The sequence below is a fragment of the Chelonia mydas genome, chromosome 17, assembly GCF_015237465.2.
Source record: "Chelonia mydas isolate rCheMyd1 chromosome 17, rCheMyd1.pri.v2, whole genome shotgun sequence".
Classification (NCBI taxonomy): Eukaryota; Metazoa; Chordata; order Testudines; family Cheloniidae; genus Chelonia; species Chelonia mydas.
The window spans coordinates 9,087,500-9,105,521 of record NC_051257.2 but is presented as its reverse complement, the minus strand read 5'-3'; the positions used below and the strand labels follow the sequence as shown (position 1 = coordinate 9,105,521).

Genomic DNA, 18,022 nt, shown 5'->3' with positions numbered 1-18,022 from the left:
ATTTAAAGGAGCACAGATAATGATGTTTATAAATCGCCACGTTCAGAGCTAGACGCAGCAGTTCACCTTCTAAAGAAAATTTCAGCATTGGTGCTACCACTTCATTACTTGATGCTGCTGCTATCAAGTGATATGTGCATATTATAACTACAGATTGCCTTTAGTGTATATTAAAATTAATCTGAATATGAGCCTAGATTGCAGATGCCCACATAAAATGCTTAAAGACCTAAACAAAACAAGTGAACACCAAAGTAAAAGTTTGAGGTAAAATTTATGTTGATATTGGTGGAAGTGAAATAGGAACAGATCTAATTTTTATTTCCACAGCAAACACAAATCCCAGACTACGCTGAGCTTATAGTGAAGTTTCTTGATGCCTTGATTGACACATATTTGCCTGGAATTGACGAGGAAACCAGTGAGGAATCCCTTCTGACACCTACGTCTCCTTATCCTCCTGCAGTGCAGAGCCAGCTTAGTATTACTGCAAACCTTAACCTTTCTAATTCTATGACCTCACTCGCAACTTCCCAGCATTCCCCAGGTCAGTAAATATTTTTATATTACCTATAAAAAGGGAACGTATTAAAACTAACATCTGTGTAGCCCCACAAACAAAAATTTTCAGTAATACTCCAGAGATGTTACTATATTAAGCGACATTACATTCTGAAGCAGGGCTTGATGTTGATTTTGTCTGTCATGAAAATTGTCTTCTGGCCCTGGGAGTGGGACTCTCAACATTGTCATATGTTACTTGTATCTCAGTATCGACGTTAAATTTGTTAATGAGGAAAACCTGCAACATGCACAGGGATTCAGGATTTTCCTGTTGTTGGTGATACATGCTGAGGAGTAACGGCAAGGTGCAGCAGCATGCAGAAAGAGCTATGTTTTAGTGTATCTCTATGATATTAGAGGAGTGGATGCTAAAAAGTAAACGTTTACATTTGTGTTGAGATATCTTCGTAGTTCATCATGGAAATAACAGTGTGAAAGTCAAGGTAGGAACATGCAAGTCCAAACCAGTGTAGTATAAGACTGTACAGGCACCAGCATGATGTCACAGAGCAGAGGTGGTAGTCCTGCTGAATAAAAGAACTGGTGCTCCCACACCTGACATATTGTTTCACTTCTGACCACATTACTAAAAAGATACTGGTAAATAGAAGTTCCAAAAAGAACTACAACCAAGTATTAGGAAAGAGTAAATGATGGAGGAATGGAAGACTTTAATATGTATAGCTTTGCTATGTGACAACTAAATGGGAGGAAATAAAGCTGCCGATGTTTGCATGCAGGGGGATAAACAGTGAGCAAGGTGAGGAACTATTAAATGCAGTACATGAGGATATGAGTGAGGGGCAGTAGGATGAAGTGTTCAAAGAAAACACAGGGTGGATGTTGGGGAAAATTTCTTGATACATTAGGCAGTAGTTTGGAATTGCTAACTTACACATCGAGTCATGTCTTTTCTGCCTCTGTTAGTGATACCAATATAGGTGTATAATTTTGCCCTGTTGTGTTCAAATTACTACAGCTCTGACACTTTTAAAAATCATCTTTTTGGTTCCATGCTTTTTTCTCTGTTCTGGATGCAAGGTAGTCTCTTCCTTGCCTTTCGGGCCAGTACTTGTAATAGGCTGTGTTCATTGCCTGTTTTCTGTGTGGCTTCTGTTGGCCCAAAACCAGGAGTCAGTTGCACTCAAGAAATCAAGCCTTCCAGTTCTCCTTTTCGCTCACAGCTGTTGTCCATGTTTCTTTGTCTATATGATGATAAATACTAGGTTTGCAAAAGATGAGGCAATGCCCTGTAAGGCTGGTTACCAAATGAGTAACATTGAAGTGTATTTAAAATCCTACCACTTCATCACTTAGTTGTGACCTCAATGCAGAGTCTGTCCAGTGTCTTTGAAGAAGTGGACTCCAACTTTTTAGAACAGGTGAAACACTCTAGTTGATTTAATCATTGAAGAGAGAGTGCTAGGATTGTGTCTTGAGAAAACTGAGCCAGTGCAAGTAGAAAAATCTGGAGAAACTGGCTCATTTCCCAAGTTCTGGCTAAGCCTACATGATTTATTTCACTAACTAGCTTTGTCCTGAATGGGAGAAGAATATTCGTTTTTCAGAGTTGTACCTGTCTGTGCTGTTTTATCAATAGCACAGCTCAGCCCTAGGGAGGCTTTTATTGTCATTGCAGTCTTGTTGCTGTGTCCTTGTTATAGATGTTCATGCTGAGGACAAATAACGAGACTTGGGCAGTGAGAAACAGAAGAATTGGGGTGCAATCAGGTTTATGATCACGAGGTGTTAAAATTATCAACACTATTTTTCTGTAATAAATGGTTACGGTAGATGTTAGTTTTGGAAGTCCTTGGAAAAATCATTTTTTTACATTGCAAGAATTTATGTTCCTGTCTTAATTTCTTAAATAAGAAGGTGGCTTTAGCTTTGTTTATAAACATACAGAAAATTTTGGCAGAAGTATTATAAAGCAATGAATAGTCAAAAGTGTCAAGTTGGTTGACTTTTTTTAAAACAGAAAACTACATGAAAATCTTAGATGGTGTCTCAATGGTATTACTGTGAGTATTTAAAGGGACACAGTTAAGTTAAAAATCAATTGCTTTCTGAAAATTTTGAGCTGACTATCGGTACAAATAGCACGTAAGGCTCCTATTACAGGAAAAAAGTTAAAGGAAAATTTTGTCAGTTTAATTTATGTATTTGTCAACGCGGGTTTAGTAAATTCACTGTTTCCCTCTATGGTCAGATAGGAAGATGGAAACTGACAGACAAACGGGAGTAGGAAAAAAATTAAAGGCATTTTAAAAATAAAATTCAGAACACGCTCTGTAAATCACGGGTACCCAAACTTTTTCAAAGTTTGGTCAACGTCTTAATAGAAAGACCTGTCTGATGGCTACCTTTCATCCTACAATTATGTAACATCTCTGTGACAACTCCAGCAGTTGTTTGCTCATAGTAAAGTGATGTTGGGAAAGCATTTGTGTATTCTTAGCTTCTGTACTGCATTGTGTGTTGTGGTCTTTTCAGAAAAAAAAAAAAAAAAATTGCCATGTAAGCTTTTGCTCTTCATTTCATTACTTCCCATCTGTTCTGTTTCTCTCAACTAGAAACAAGGAACAAGTCAGTTCCCTGTAAACCACTAGAAAGTGTTCTGCAAACCACACTGGTCAATGGGAGACCGTTTAGGAGAAAACTATTTTTTTAAAAATCCCATTAACTTTAAAAAAAAAAAAAAAAAAAAAAAAGGAGGGGGGGGTTGGCAGTGTCTGTTCAATGTGTAAATGTATTACATTATATTTTTTTGTAATAATAAATTAGACTATGTAAAGTGTAGAGCTAGAGATTAGTCAGAGCATGCTTTGTGGTCACAAGACTGCTTCATCCAATAGCTTAGCTATCAAGAGTGGTTTAGTGCTGTAGGAGCTAAAAGATATGATATACCTGGAGTTACTGCTATTGAGAGCAGATTTTTCTCAATGGTCTTATTGGCTTTTTATCAGTTTAAGCATTTAGATTTTTCTGCTAGTGTTGAAGAAAGCAAATGAGAGAAAAGTTTCAGCCTATAAGCTATTCTGCATCTGATTCTTAAATTTCTTTAAAATTTACAAAACTGATTTTTATTTCTTGGCTTTATTTTGTATTGTGGGCTAGTATTTTAAGTGAATACTCCTCTCCTCCGCTCCTTCAAGAAACTAAGCTATTCCTTTAAATTTATCACATGGAGAACTCATTCCTCTGAAAGCTCAGTGGTAACTTTAAGCTTTTTTTCGCAGGTGTTGCTCAATTCAGAGGATGATCAGGGATGGTCTAGGTAATACTTAGTCCTGCCATGAGTGCAGGGGAGGGGACTGGATTGGATGACCTCTCAAGATCCCTTTCAGTCCTAAGATTCTATGATGCATTTTAATTTTTTTAAACTTATTTTCAGAACTTTTCAAATATACACAGTAAATGAGAGGAATACAGAAGGACACATCAAGTCATCTATTAAGAACATAGATATACATTACAACTTAATATAAGCCAATACTTCAGTAATTTACCAGTGATTGAATTTTGGGTACCCAATTTTTCAGATATCTTGAATGGCTGGTGTTCAGAGATGCTCAAAACCTCTGAAAATCACCGCTTAAAGATATTTCAAGTTTGTCACTTAAAAATTAAAGCACCTGAAAACCCTAATAACTAAGAATATCTTACCCCAACTCTTAACTGAAATGTTACTTTGTCTCTTCTCTTCACCTTTATTTCTTATTAGTGTTTTGCCTGTACCTGAATGTACTCACCCCATTCTGGCAATTGGGTGGAAGGGAGACTTAGAATTCGAGCAGTGGTTCTCCAACTTTCTCATTCTGTGGATCAGTTTGTAAGTCCGAGCCCTTCATGTTGTACCTCAACCCCCAAATCTTCCACTGCTTGGGCCTGAGCTGCACAGATTCGTACCCATTTAGCTAAAGGTGTGATGTTAAACTGGTACAACTTTGTACGTAGATCAGACCTTGGTTTTCAAACTGTTCAGTCCTGTTGACCAATTAATCAGCCCACCCTACCACGTCTATATGCAACTGTGGATGTAGCCTAAGTCTTGCGTTCAAATTAACTGTGCCATATTAGAGGCTCAGCTTGTTGGGGAAGTCAGATCATTGCTATGTATCTCTCTCCCCATCTGCTGTCCTCTCAGGAGAGGTGAAAGGAAGCAAGGGGTGAAAGAAATGTTCTCCCCAGAATGAAATCAGTAACCCAAGCACACCAGGGTCGGAGATAGAGCTGACCACTACACATGGTCTCTAGAAAGAGGTGAGGTAGCCACGGAAGCTCTAGGATGCTCAAGAATTTCATAGTGATCCGCATACCCGTGGTCTGAGAACCATTCAGCCAAAAGAATCAGCTGTTTTGATGATGTCCATCGTATCACATCGAATTAATTTAGAGAGAGCCATTGATTTATACAAACAGGTTATTATTATTTTAATTAAATCTATTAAGAGATTTGCAAATATTAACGTTTTTCCATTTCCTGCCTTTGGAAACAAGAGAACTAGGCAAAATCATTGTCTATAAATGTTTTGTGTCTTATTCTTTTTTCTTATCATGGACATTATTCACTTATGTTTTTTCTTTCATTCTGTGTCCGTGAAGCTTCTCTGCCTTGCTCTAAATCAGCAGTTTTCATGCCGCTTCCTCATCAAGGTACCCTCTATTTTCATCATATTTGCACGAGATACTGCTTGATCTGCATTAGAGTTGGGCTTAAGGCATGAGAAGTAATTTACTAAGCTCTTTAAACACAGGAATGACTCCAGACACAGTACTTGTAAGTAAGCACAAAGCTGTTGCATTTCTTGTATTATCATTAGCTCCTTACTTGATACTTAAAACACAGCAGGTGGGAATGCAAGCCCCATCCACATGAATAAGGCAGGTTTGAGAAGAGAATTGGCACCTAGATACTCCAGTGATGGGCACCCAATGAAGATAATCTACTGCAAATATTAGCAAAGAATAAGAGAGAGGCCAAAATGTTTCATTTGAGTTCTTTTGATTAATAGGAAATCAGCTTAAACATCAGTTGTATACCACCAGCACTTATGCACAAGAGGAGTTGTTTGGAACCAACTTTGCCAGATTAATTATTGAAGGGCACATGCTGCTTTTATTGAGACAATGTCATTTTGAGGTTTCAGTTCATGTAGGAAGATACAGAAAGAGTTGCAGAGAATGTGTTATGTGCTCACCCTTATAGACTGCTTCATGTTTTCCTTTATCCTGTAGTTTGCCTGAGCTCCAGGTTGTCTGCACCTGTGTGTGGGGAGCGAAAGGATGAAATTAGCTACCACTGAGAGCAGGAGTCAGAATGTAATTGTGTTTTTAATTTAGAAAATAATCCTTATGCCTGTAAAATAGTGGGCCTGATTCTCCACTCTCAGTAGTGTAAATGAAAGGAGAATCTAGTGACTGACCAAATGAGAGGCTGATTCTCATCTATATGAGACAGAAGACCGTTGGAGGCAGTTTATTAAAATGGCATGGAAAGTTTATTCATTCAATAAACCGTCACCTTGCTTCCTCCTTCCATAATTAGGTTAAAAATTATCTGAAATTCCATTAACATTTTTTTCACTGTCACTGATTTTTGCTCTACGCTGCATTTTAACTGCTACCATTAAAATAATTTTCTGTGTACAGTGCTCATTCTATTGCTGAACATTAACACAATTGCTCTTGAATATTTCTGAACATAACACACCCAACACATTCATTTTGCTGCAGAAATAATGAGACAAAGGCCTTAGGTGCACCAGTGTATTAGTGCAGGAATAATTTTCACTCAATACACAATTGCAGTATAAAATTGATAACTGTTACTTGGAAGCAGGTTTGGATTAAAGTGAGGTTTCAGCTTCATTGCCTCAAATTAATTAGTCTGTTTTAGGATGTTAGTGACGATTGCTCTGGACCCAAAGTCCCTTCTGTGTGGAGTGACTTTTCACATTTGCAGTGTAGTAAGTTATTTGTGTGAAGTTCAGACTAAAATAGTTAGAACTTCTGTTTGCTTTGTTCTGACATGAATCTTTTACACACTAAGTTATTTACAATTAACTTATTATAACTAGTCCAACATTGAGAGAATAAGGGTTAAAGCTGTTTAGAAATGTCTGTGCATTTGAACATCCCATTTAGTGCTTTCATCCTGATATTCTGTACTGTAAGCTTCATTCAACCTTTACCATATAGAGGTGCACTCGTTTAGCCACAGTTCTGATAAAGGTTTCCTGTCAACGGGTAGTCAGCATAGCCATTTGACACAGAGTGAAGTTTCCTGTTAGGCCCATTTTATGACCTCTATCTTCTGTGGTGCTCGCTGTGGAAAATATATTGGTGCTCAAAAAATGTCTGGTTTGCAAATATTTAAATAACACTTCAACTGGTGTCTTTCATCACTTAAAGAGCTCTTCAAGTGATTGTCCACATGTCCACTTTTAATGCATGTGTGCTCCACGTGCACAAGATCGGATTCTTTTGGCCAGCCGTGCCATTGGGGGTCGCACCTGAACCTTCGATTCCCTGCCACATATCCCCACTGAGGGCATAAGGGGCAGAGTGAGCCCAACCATCTGTCAGCTCCTTCTTATCAACCATAGCTGCAAGGACAGAACCCCTGCAGTGTTCAGATCTCTGCACACTGTGCTACTTTACTGATCTGTTCTGTGTGTGTGTGTGTATATGTATATACACACATATACATATACGTTAAAACATTAGTATAGTAATTTTTTACCACCTTGGCTATATATATTTAAGAAAAAAATTACTAGTGTTAAGGACTTCCCCGGTACTGGGATTTAGCTTGCATGACTGAAACAAAGTCCCTGAGGTTCCAACCATCCCTGCTTTAACATAGATATTCCACTTTGTTAATGACTGGCACTCAAGATGCCTTTTTTGTCTTGGAGAGTCATATGTATCCCTGGTTTCAGAGTAGCAGCCGTGTTAGTCTGTATTCGCAAAAAGAAAAGGAGTACTTGTGGCACCTTAGAGACTAACCAATTTATTTGAGCATAAGTATCCCTGGTAAATCCTCAGTCTCACTCGTTCCGCAAGAGGATGCAGAAGGTGAGAAAAGCCCCTCTGAGGGGACCTAAGTTAAAGGAGGCAGAGCTGTCCTAAAACAACTTAGCCTAGGGTGGTTCACAGCCTAAATCAGGTCCTTCTGGTCTCCCAGCACATACAGCAACAGTCTGTCCCCGCCCGGTACGGATATTTGTGCATGTGGTGCTGATGAGTCTGGTGCCAACCCCTGCAGTACAGAAACTCCCAGCACAGATTTCTTTAGTACTGAAGTTATTTTCAGTACCAGCTTATCTTGTGCTGACCACACAGCTTGAGGCGTCATTACTATCCTCAGCTTGTGAGAATGCCCAGTACAGTATCACCTACTAGTACTATGGGGGAGGGATAGCTCAGTGGTTTGAGCATTGGCCTGCTAAACCCAGGGTTGTGAGTTCAGTCCTTGAGGGGGCCATTTAGGGATCTGGGGCAAAAAAATTGGGGATTGGTCCTCCTTTGAGCAGGGGGTTGGACTAGATGACCTCCTGAGGTCCCTTCCAACCCAGATATTCTATGATTCTATTACAGTACTAGTCTCCTCTTCAGCTCCCCTTCTGAGCACAGCCAGGAGGTATCACCCACCCAATCAACTTGGTCCCATTCATGTGACTCCTACTTGCTTGACAGGGAGCCATCACTGTATGTATAAACCTTTGGGATCTCAGGGAGACCAACATTTGCAGACTTGATTAATAATTTTCCTGCATAATAAATCTGATTTATTTTTCCAGATCCTCATCTCTTGAGTCATTTGTGGGTCTCTGCTAGGGAGTTTCTCAGTAAACCGTGGTACCTTGGTCCAATTACTTTCACATATCAGTTCAGCTAGCGCACAGAAAATCGTTCAGATTCCAGGTGGGAGCATCTCACTACCAGTACAGAGTCTTGGCCTTTAGTCTTTGAACAGCACCAAGAGTATTGTTTGGCAGTCATAGCAGCTTACCTAAGGAGACAAGGGACCAGGTATAGCCATACCTTGACAGTTGGCTCATTCAAGGATGATCACGGTAGCAGGTGAACAATTCCATTCCCTAATCCTGCAACTTTTCACCACACTGGGTCTCAGGATCAACAAAGAAAAGTCATTGCTATTACCAACACAGAGAATAATGTTCATTAGGGCAGTGCTAGATTCCGCATCAAGAGCTTATCTGCCACAGGAGAGTTTCAAGACCTTAATAGATCTCGAGAGTCAGCTGCAGGCTCACCCACAAACATCAGATGTCACTGCTTGCTGGTCACCAGCAAGTGGAATTTGTGGACAATCAATCAAAGATCAGTTACTTTAAAATGTGTTGGCTACATGGGTTTCATGACCCTCCCTGCTTCCCTGGAGGCCTGTGCCACCTGGATAGTGTATTGGCAAAGGAGCTGACGGACAGCTGAGCTGTCTCTGCCTGTTAGGTCCTTGAGTGTCAGAGCATAGGTCATCCAGGGCACAGGCACAGCCGAACTGGCACTTCTGGCTAAAAGAATCCAATCTTGCGTGCATGGACACGTGCACAAGAAGGGGAATCCGTGTGGACAATTCATCTTGCAGAGCCACAGTTACAGTAAGATAAGTAACTGGGTTTTTTAATTGTATCCAGTTTCCTAACAACTCTGATTCAAGTTGAGTTAAACCCTGAGGTTTGAAAGGAGGGTAAAACAAGTTGTTTTCATATTACACTGACGGTGTATGATTAAATGTACAAAATGGCGTGCATCAACAGAGAAGCAAAAAATGGAGCATTAGAAATAATTGTTCCCATTTATAGCAGAGGTCTGTGATTGTAGGAGCTGTACAATGGGAGTATAGTGCGGCAAACCACTGCCACCGTCGTTCTGAATTTACCTCCTAGTGGCACTCATCCATTGATATTTGTTTGAATTTTATACCAGCTTTTTAAAAATTGAAAAAATATCCCTTGATTGAATTACATTTGAACTGCTTTTGTAGTGTTGCTATCTGGTTTATAGCCATTTAGACGTAAGGGGCGCTTTCATTTTGTAAAGTAGCAGCATCTGTTTACATCCTTCTGCTTCTCTGTCATACGGACTTGATAGTGTTAAAATTATTTCAGTACACTTGTTACTATTTGACACACCTCTAATAACTATGTATAAAGTCTGAGGTTATTTCTGCCCAATAGATAGAACCGTTTTTTGAGTCCAATATTTTTGTTTGTCTTTTGTGGGGAAATTAGAATTCGTGAAAGGTGCTGAATTGGCTGCCCTAGGGTGAAATCGTATGGCTGTTCAACAGTGCAATATAGCCAGTGGCAATGCAAGTTACTTTCCAGTTACACTACCATGGTGCCTTATTCCTAACCTGGAGGGCCAACTTTCAGGGGTAAGGAAGTACTTTCCCGCCAAGACCCGTGGTCTCTGCTGACACTGCAACAAGCCCTTCAGTGCATGTAGTGTGTGTGAAGGGGATATCTGTCCAAAGGGAATTGGACTGAAGCCAGTCGTTTCACATTGGCTACCAACCAGGGCGCAGGAGTCAAGCCAGCAACCTGAAAAAGCACTGAAAAACCTCTCTTCCATTACCAATCCCTTGAACCCCCATGGTCCTAGTGTTACTATGCAAACCTCATTTTTATCCAAAGGAATTTTCATTACCATTTCTACTAGATGTGTAGTAGATGTACATTTAATACTACAAATTATATGAATATACAACAGGTATATCCTGTTGGCAGTAAACAAGACTATTAAAATTCATATCTAATCACACAGTTGAGTTTTCTGTGGGTTTGCATACTGTTTTTACTACCCAGTACATGATAGGGAACATGATGCAGATGACATGTTATAAAAAGTAAGTCTGCCTGTGGTTAGCAGGTATTTTTTAAATAATTCAGCTGTTTTTTTAATTGACATTAGTACGCTAAATAAACCATATGAATCAGTCAACTCAACATTCTTCAGCATAGTTCAGATCAGAAGCATCTGAAAATTTTGAAAAGTATTTTCTGTCTCTGCTGCCAAGTTGTAGGCCAAATCTCAGTACAACGTGATTTAAAGCTGCCAAGCTTTGGCTCCCTGTGAGATGTTTAATAAAAATATCAGAAATCCCTTAACTTGGGCAATGCTATCTGACTAGCACTGTAAGAAAGACTTAATACAGCCTAGTATCGCTCATACCCCAGACCTACTGCTCAGACTTAGAATTTGTACACATACACACCTGTTCTTCTTTTCCAGGAAAATTTCTGGCCCATGACAAGAGAGTGTAATCCTTAGTTTCCATATCAAATCATGACTGAATCATTGATTAAACTTCAATTTGCACCAGTTCACTGTCCTATGTAGCACCCACCTATATGCCCAGTGGTCCTAATCTTACTGTCCAAACCCCATTTTCTAGCCAGGGCACTAAAACTGAGCAACATTCCACAGTTCTACAGCCAATCTCTGTCAGACTCCTGGTAAAATTACTTAAAACAACGAGTATTCTGAAGGCTGAATTAGAGAAAGAAATAGTGTAATTAAGGGGAGGATGGTATTTCTGAAAGTATGACAGACCTTCGGCCTAAATAAAAACTGTTTTGTGTTCAAAAGACCTCTATGTATATTCCAGTACCATCTAGAAGCTCCAGTGTGCTACCTTCACATGGAAGGAGACAGTTCCTGAAAAGCTTACAATCGAAATGGACTAGACAGAGTTAAGTACTGTCCCCATTTTACAGATGGGGAACTGAGGCACAAACAAATTGATTGACTTTCCCAGCAAAGCCAGACACTGAACCCGGATCTTCTGAGTGTTAGTCCAGTGGCCTAACCTGAAGACCGTTCTTATTCCACTAAAATATCCTTTTATTAAAACCCAACCCAAAAAATGTTCATTTCATACTACAGTGAAATTACGTTTCCACTGTAACCCATCAAAATGTAGAGGCTGATTCAGGGGCAAACAGTTTTTAAGGCATTGTGATTCAGTTCATACACCAGGGAAGTTTGAAAGAGGAAGTAACTTTAAATGATTGAAGGACAAGAGGCTGGATATGGCTGCAGCTAAGGGCAGAAGAGCATGGTACTACCATGCATGGATATTGATAGCTCTGAATACATACTCACTAATATAGATAGATCTGAAACAGCACTTAGATATTTGCATTCCTCTCCAAAATTCATAAGACGTGAGCCTCACATGCAGGGATTAGGATACTTACTTGTGTGTGCACTGTTTAGATCACACTGGCCATACGGTTTTTATTTTTTAATTGAAAATCTGTGGATACTTAAGATAACAAGTGCAGATGTGCATTCCTACACCTGTATTCAAAAACATCTTCCTGTTTAGAAAACAAGGATTTATTGGATTCAGTGAATGGTTTATATGCCTACATATCACCTTTAGGGTGTGGTGAAAGCATAATAGAATAAAACATTCCAGCAAGTTTCCAGAGGCCTGATTAGCTGATTTCTTCTCTTTTAAGATTGGAGTAAATTAACAAACACACACCAAATACAGGGTTAAATTATTTGTTAAATAATAAATAAATTGGTTAGTCTCTAAGGTGCCACAAGTACTCCTTTTCTTTTTTCGAATGTTATCAATATTTTTTAAAGTAAGTAATTTCCTGCAGATTCCTTACTAGAAATGAAGTGTTTAAACTTTTACTGCAGAATACTCACAGCTAAAGATGGTGGTTCTGTGAGATGCTGTATTTCTGAACGCTACCTGTAATAAGTGTTAAAACGCCCCTATAATCTATCTTGGAAGTTCAGAATTTCATCTCCCCTGCAGGGTTTTTTATAAACTAACGCAGTGTTATTCATTAGAGTTCACCCTGCAGGTCATATGGAATTTTAAGTTGCCAGAACTGTATACATGTAAATTGCCATTAATTTTTTTTTCTGTTTTTACTGCTTAATTAAGCTTTTTAGAACTCTTTGATTCCCATCCTCCTTCTCCCCCTTATAATATTTATATTAAGGGGCTTTTGACTGGGAGATATGACTCAGCTGTGCAGGTGGAATACAAATGAACTCATTATATGATGGCAATACTAAAAGACTGTAATGTAGATGGTGCTTTGCTTGCTGTTGAAGTGTTTGGCATTTTACACAGAAAACCAGAAGTGGAGGGAAGGAGGCTGTTATGAAATGGAGCTAAGATTGAAATAGTAGACTCCTCTTGACTGTCTCATATATCTAAGAAGCCTGTGGCCCTGCTAGTGCAATTTTATTGGCTTGGTATTTGCAATGTTAATTTTGCTCAGTTCAGCGTGATTAGAGTGTATGGAGAGATGCGAGCAATTGTAGATGATTGGAAGGTGACCTCTGCTGGAGAGTTATGGTAAGGTTTGTGTTGAAGATGCTCTCTTCTGTGGTAATTACCATTCAGTTAAGGCCTGCCTGCTTCTAGCTTCACCTGCAGTAATTCTTATTTCTCATCTTCTTTTTCTGCAACTTTGTTATTTCAAGTATACAGAATGTCTCATTTTTTCTGCCATTAAAATTCTTAAATGACTTCTTGGTGACCAATTTAACTGAGGACAAACCTGCCTTTAAAATATTAAATTTCAAGATAAATGGAACTGAGAATCGTAGCCTCAGGAAAGTAATGTTGTGTCCCCTTTATTTCCCATCAGGAATTGACAAGGAGAATGTCGAACTCTCCCCCACCACAGGACACTCCAACAGCGGGAGGACACGCCATGGGTCCGCAAGTCAAGTGCAAAAGCAGCGAAGCGCTGGCAGTTTCAAACGTCACAGCTCTAAAAAGATAGTGTGAAGCTTTTTTTTTTTTTTTAACTGACTTATGTACCTGGGCTTCACTAGTGGCCCTCCACCAGTTGTGATGCTGCACTTAATTCTTAACGTTCCCATCCCACCAGCCATGTTGCCAGATGATCAACTCTTAAAACATTGCCTGAATTTTAATGCCTTCTTTTCTTCTGTTTTTTTGGTTTAAGCCAGTATTTCAGAACCATTCAACGGAACCATCTGTAGATCCTGAAGAACTTCGTAGATGAATGAAGTATGGAATTCTTTACAGTGCAGTACAGTCACTGTCCAAATATGAAAGCCATTTCTCATAGACCGTTTTACCTTGCTTCTGTTATATGCCTTGTTAGTTTCTTCTTTAAAGAAAAGTGTTAATGTTTAATCCTGTTTTGCACACTTTTCAAGTTAATGGCTTCATGAGCCGGGGAAGTACTATAATCCTTGTTAATTCAAACCCTTCAGATTTTTAGCTGTGGACTTTTTTTTACCATACTTAAAAGTAACCTTGAAATTAGCCACAGTGCAGTAAACCTAACCAGAGGTGGTTGATAAATTAAATCTTTAGTAATTAGCAATAAATTTAAGAGGACGAGGAGGCCACTTGTGTCTCTTCATTTGCCAGAACGTAGCTTCATATATTTAGGACTGTATATGGACCAGACTGGACAAACTGACTTTTTCCAAAGTACATTTATTTTTTGCTGAACTTTGACTGCACTAAAAGAAATGGATGTATAGAGAAAAGCAAATCATCAAGAACTGACTATTAATTATGCTCTCTTTTCTCGCTTGGAAAATGTATTACTTTTTATGTTACCACATATCCTATATGTTACTTTTGCCCTTTCCACCAATTTTATGCACCTTCAAGAAATTCCTGGCAGAATAACTATTTGGGAAAGTTGTCTGAAGTAACTTTCAACTCCCTCAGAATTGTGTTTGGCAAAGCTGCTTGTGTGCTGCCCAAGCAATGATACAAAATCATTAATGTTCACTTCAGTGCAAAATGGTACATGAATTTAAAAATAACTGACATCTTTGTCAGACAGGTTTTGTATGAATGTTTGCAATGCAATTTCTGCTGTCAGCATAGACATTTCTCTCAAATTTTTCTAGAAGAATTTTCAATTTTTTTTTTAATTTGCAAAAATTATGTTTGGGGTTTATAAGAAGTAACCTGAAATTGCTTTCTATCACTGTGAAAGATTCATCAACTTACAGTAGTATATTAACAATGGATGACTGTGAAAATATGCTGCTATGTTGAATGATATGTAATGAAGCAGCACAAAGTGCTACAAATACTATATGGACTAAAAACGTGCGGAACATTTTGATCTCACAGGTAAATATAAATTCTGACAAAGGAGGGCATGTCATCTGGGTGCTCATTTTAGGGCTAAATATATCTACTGTTAATGCCAGGTGGTCCCTGTTGTATGTTAGGATTTAGCAATTTATGAATGGCTTTAAAGAAAAAAGTATATCATATTAAAAAACAAAAACACCTCCCATAGTGCGATTTCAGTAGTGGCTTTCAGTAAATCAAACTCCACAGCTAAATTAATAGAGAATGGTACAATTAAGTGTTCAGATTGTATTGATATAGCACATTATTCACATTTATTCACACAGTAACAGTGTAACATGTTTATGTAAATAAAAATTTGCCTTTATTGTATTGATTCAGAAAATAACAATTTAATTTTTTTAATTTGTTTACAGTCCTGGAAAAACTATGAACACAAACTTAATATGCAAATAGTTTGCCAAAATAAGAGGAAAACTTAGAATTAGTAGTTATCTTGAACTAGATATGTTGGAAAATATTGAAGACTTGTGCAATTAACCAAACTTTTTTTATTCTTGATCATGTAGGAGCTGCAGTAGAAACTTAATTATTAAAATTCTACAAAAGCTATGTATGAAATGGATTATGAGGATAGAACTGAATTTAGGAATAGAGCAATGACCAATGCCAGGTACTAAGCTGCTATGCATTCATAACCTTGGATATCACAGATAAAATCTCTTCCATCTAGTACATCCAATTGTGTAGTAGTCAGTTTCAAAATCTCTGTCCGTTTAAAACCTTGATCATATTGAATCAAGCTCATTCTAGCCCTGTCAGTTTTCTAAGTGTTCAGTTTTGTTAAAGATTATGAATCCTAAAGAAAACTCACTAATATATTTTTTCTCACCATGAGGCTGGGAAATCTTTTAAAGGTAATATGCTGTTACAAAATAGAAGCTTTTTTGCTCTTTCAGTTTCCCTGGTGAGCTAATTTTCAAAAATACTGCATTTTTTCGTGTTTATTACCAAATCAGTTTGGATTGGGTTGAGTGTATTTAAAACTACCTTTTCCAATGTTTTGAGATTGCCTGACGAAATTGGAATTCATAAAAACTGTACATTTCAAATGTGTATGTTGTGAAATCAAAATACAGTGATCAAAATTATCTTTCATGTGAGAACCGCAGGAGTGTCTCAGTACCCACTTGACCAAAACTGATTTCATGTAAGATAGGCAATAAGTAACTCACCTTAGTAAATGTCATTGGGTGGGAGGGATTGTCTTAACATTTCTACCATTGAGTTGGGTCAGAAGATCTGAACCTTCTAGAGCAGGGGTGCCAAACTCATTTGGAGGAGAAAGCTGTATTCTATGGTTTATTCTAGTTTGTGGGCCAGCGTATACATTCAGGACCATATACTCCCCCACATTGTACAGTGGAACAACCACCAATGTTGGTCGGAGGGTTGCAAAGAGATCAAGGGAAGAACATGGTCTTTATATAGTGACTAACTATCTAGTGATAAGTTATTTGTTCAGTGCCTTATTGTCACATTCTTCACTCAGAAAATCTGCTCCCCAGTAAAATCTGCTCCCCACTGCTATTTGTCTTTTTCTTTCTCATGTTCTTTCTTAATTCCTTATTCTCCTTTCTTTCGCTTCCCCCCGCCCCCCCCTTGTCTTTGAGTCTTCTGCCCTTCTCTCTGCATTTCGTTCCCTGGGGCAGCTGCCACTTCCTAACACAGTGTGCTTCATTCCTTCCCCCTGGCACCCATTCCTTTTACTAAAATGGTCAGTGATGAAGTGAGCTGTAGCTCACGAAAGCTTATGCTCAAATAAATTGGTTAGTCTCTAAGGTGCCACAAATACTCCTTTTCTTTTAGTGATTAAATAGTTAATGATGAGCCTGAAGTATAATCACTGGGCCTTTGATATTCCAGTCTGATTAACAGGGAACAGAGGAGTTCACACCTCTCAGTCATTGTTTCAGACAGCTGCAGACTCATCAGCCATCACTGCGTTGGTTACACTCTGTTCACATTTTAAGGTGATCTCTGCAGCCGTGGGGCCTAGACACTTTGATTTATGGGAAAGCTTAGATTTTGGAGACTCTGAATCTGACATGCGGACCACATAAATACATCACGGGGACCGTACGTTTGACACCCCTGTTTTAGAGCATGTTTATCCATTATGCATTAACCACATTAAGTACTGTAAAGACGATTGACATTTTATTGTTTGTGTTTGTATTTTCCCTGACTTAAAGTTAACTCGGTAGTATTTTAATAGTGCATAACCTACCTGTTAATTATACCAATGCTTCTGCTTTAATGTGCATGCAATTTATTTTCCATGAAAAGGAAACATTTCAAATAAGTATTTTGTGGACTGAGCATTTGGGAAAGTGCCAGTGCTCTATTCCTAATTGGTTTGTAGCTTTTAGGGCTTTTTCTGTTTCATTCTAAGGTTAATATTTTTCAGATGTAATGAAGCACGTCTTAATGTTATGCAACAGACTTACCACAGACAGTCACTTTTAGTGTTGGCCACACTTTTTTTTAATGCAGTATATTCACCTGTAAATAGATTTTGTGTAAAATTTGACAAAGTATATTTACTACACTGTAAATACATGTGACAATATATTGTATTATTTTGCTTTTTTGTAAAGCAGTTAGTTGCTGTATATGTATAACATACAAATTTGATTATTCTAGTGTTAGTAATTGTTAACTACTACTTCTCCTTCCTGCTGGTGCGTTGTCATTTAAAGAAGAAAAAATGCTGTGTACGATAAACGTACACAGTGTACGATAACTTACTATTTCCATTTGGGCCTCAACTTCGAAAATGTTTCCTTGATTTACAATCCTGTTACTATTGTAAGCAAGCGTGCAGCAGCCGGTGAGAATCCTGCTGACTCGAACACAGTGGGTAACTTGTAGGTAAAAACTGTAGAAATCATGGTTTCAAATAATTGTTGTTCACCCTATTTTCCCCTCATGTATGTACTTCCCTTTTTTTGAAGTAAAATGTAAATTCAACCTGCTTTGAGTTGTTTGGGGGTCATTGGCTGCTAGGGTTCACGGCTCACCTTTTTATTCTCTCATCATTTTCTTGTCCCTCAGGGTACTGGGATTTGTTTTATTCTTTTGGAAGCTAGAGGTGGGTGTGAACCAAGAACCTAATCCAAAGCTCATCAAGGTCAGAAGGATTCTTCTGCTGACTTCAGTGGGGAAGTCCACAATCGTGTTTAAAGCTGGTGATGTGGATTTGTGGCTGTGAATATTGCTGAATGCTTTTCTCCATAATTGTTTATTTCTAGATCATGGTTAAACTAATTGTTCCAAATTCTGCCCTCTGTT

At 38.4% G+C, this 18,022-nt stretch overlaps 1 protein-coding gene across 5 annotated transcripts in view; it reads left to right on the top strand.

The window, feature by feature from the left end:
• The window catches only part of NF1 (neurofibromin 1), a 168,051-nt gene extending 150,346 nt beyond the window's left edge, over positions 1-17,705 (top strand). For all 5 annotated transcript variants that reach the window (XM_037880588.2, XM_037880586.2, XM_037880587.2 and 2 more), the window contains 2 exons: positions 331-547; positions 13,224-17,705. In XM_037880588.2, coding sequence (XP_037736516.1) covers positions 331-547; positions 13,224-13,366 — 360 coding nt within the window. In that variant the 3' untranslated portion in view covers positions 13,367-17,705. The remainder of the gene's footprint in view (positions 1-330; positions 548-13,223) is intronic.
• Positions 17,706-18,022: the final 317 nt, after the last annotated feature.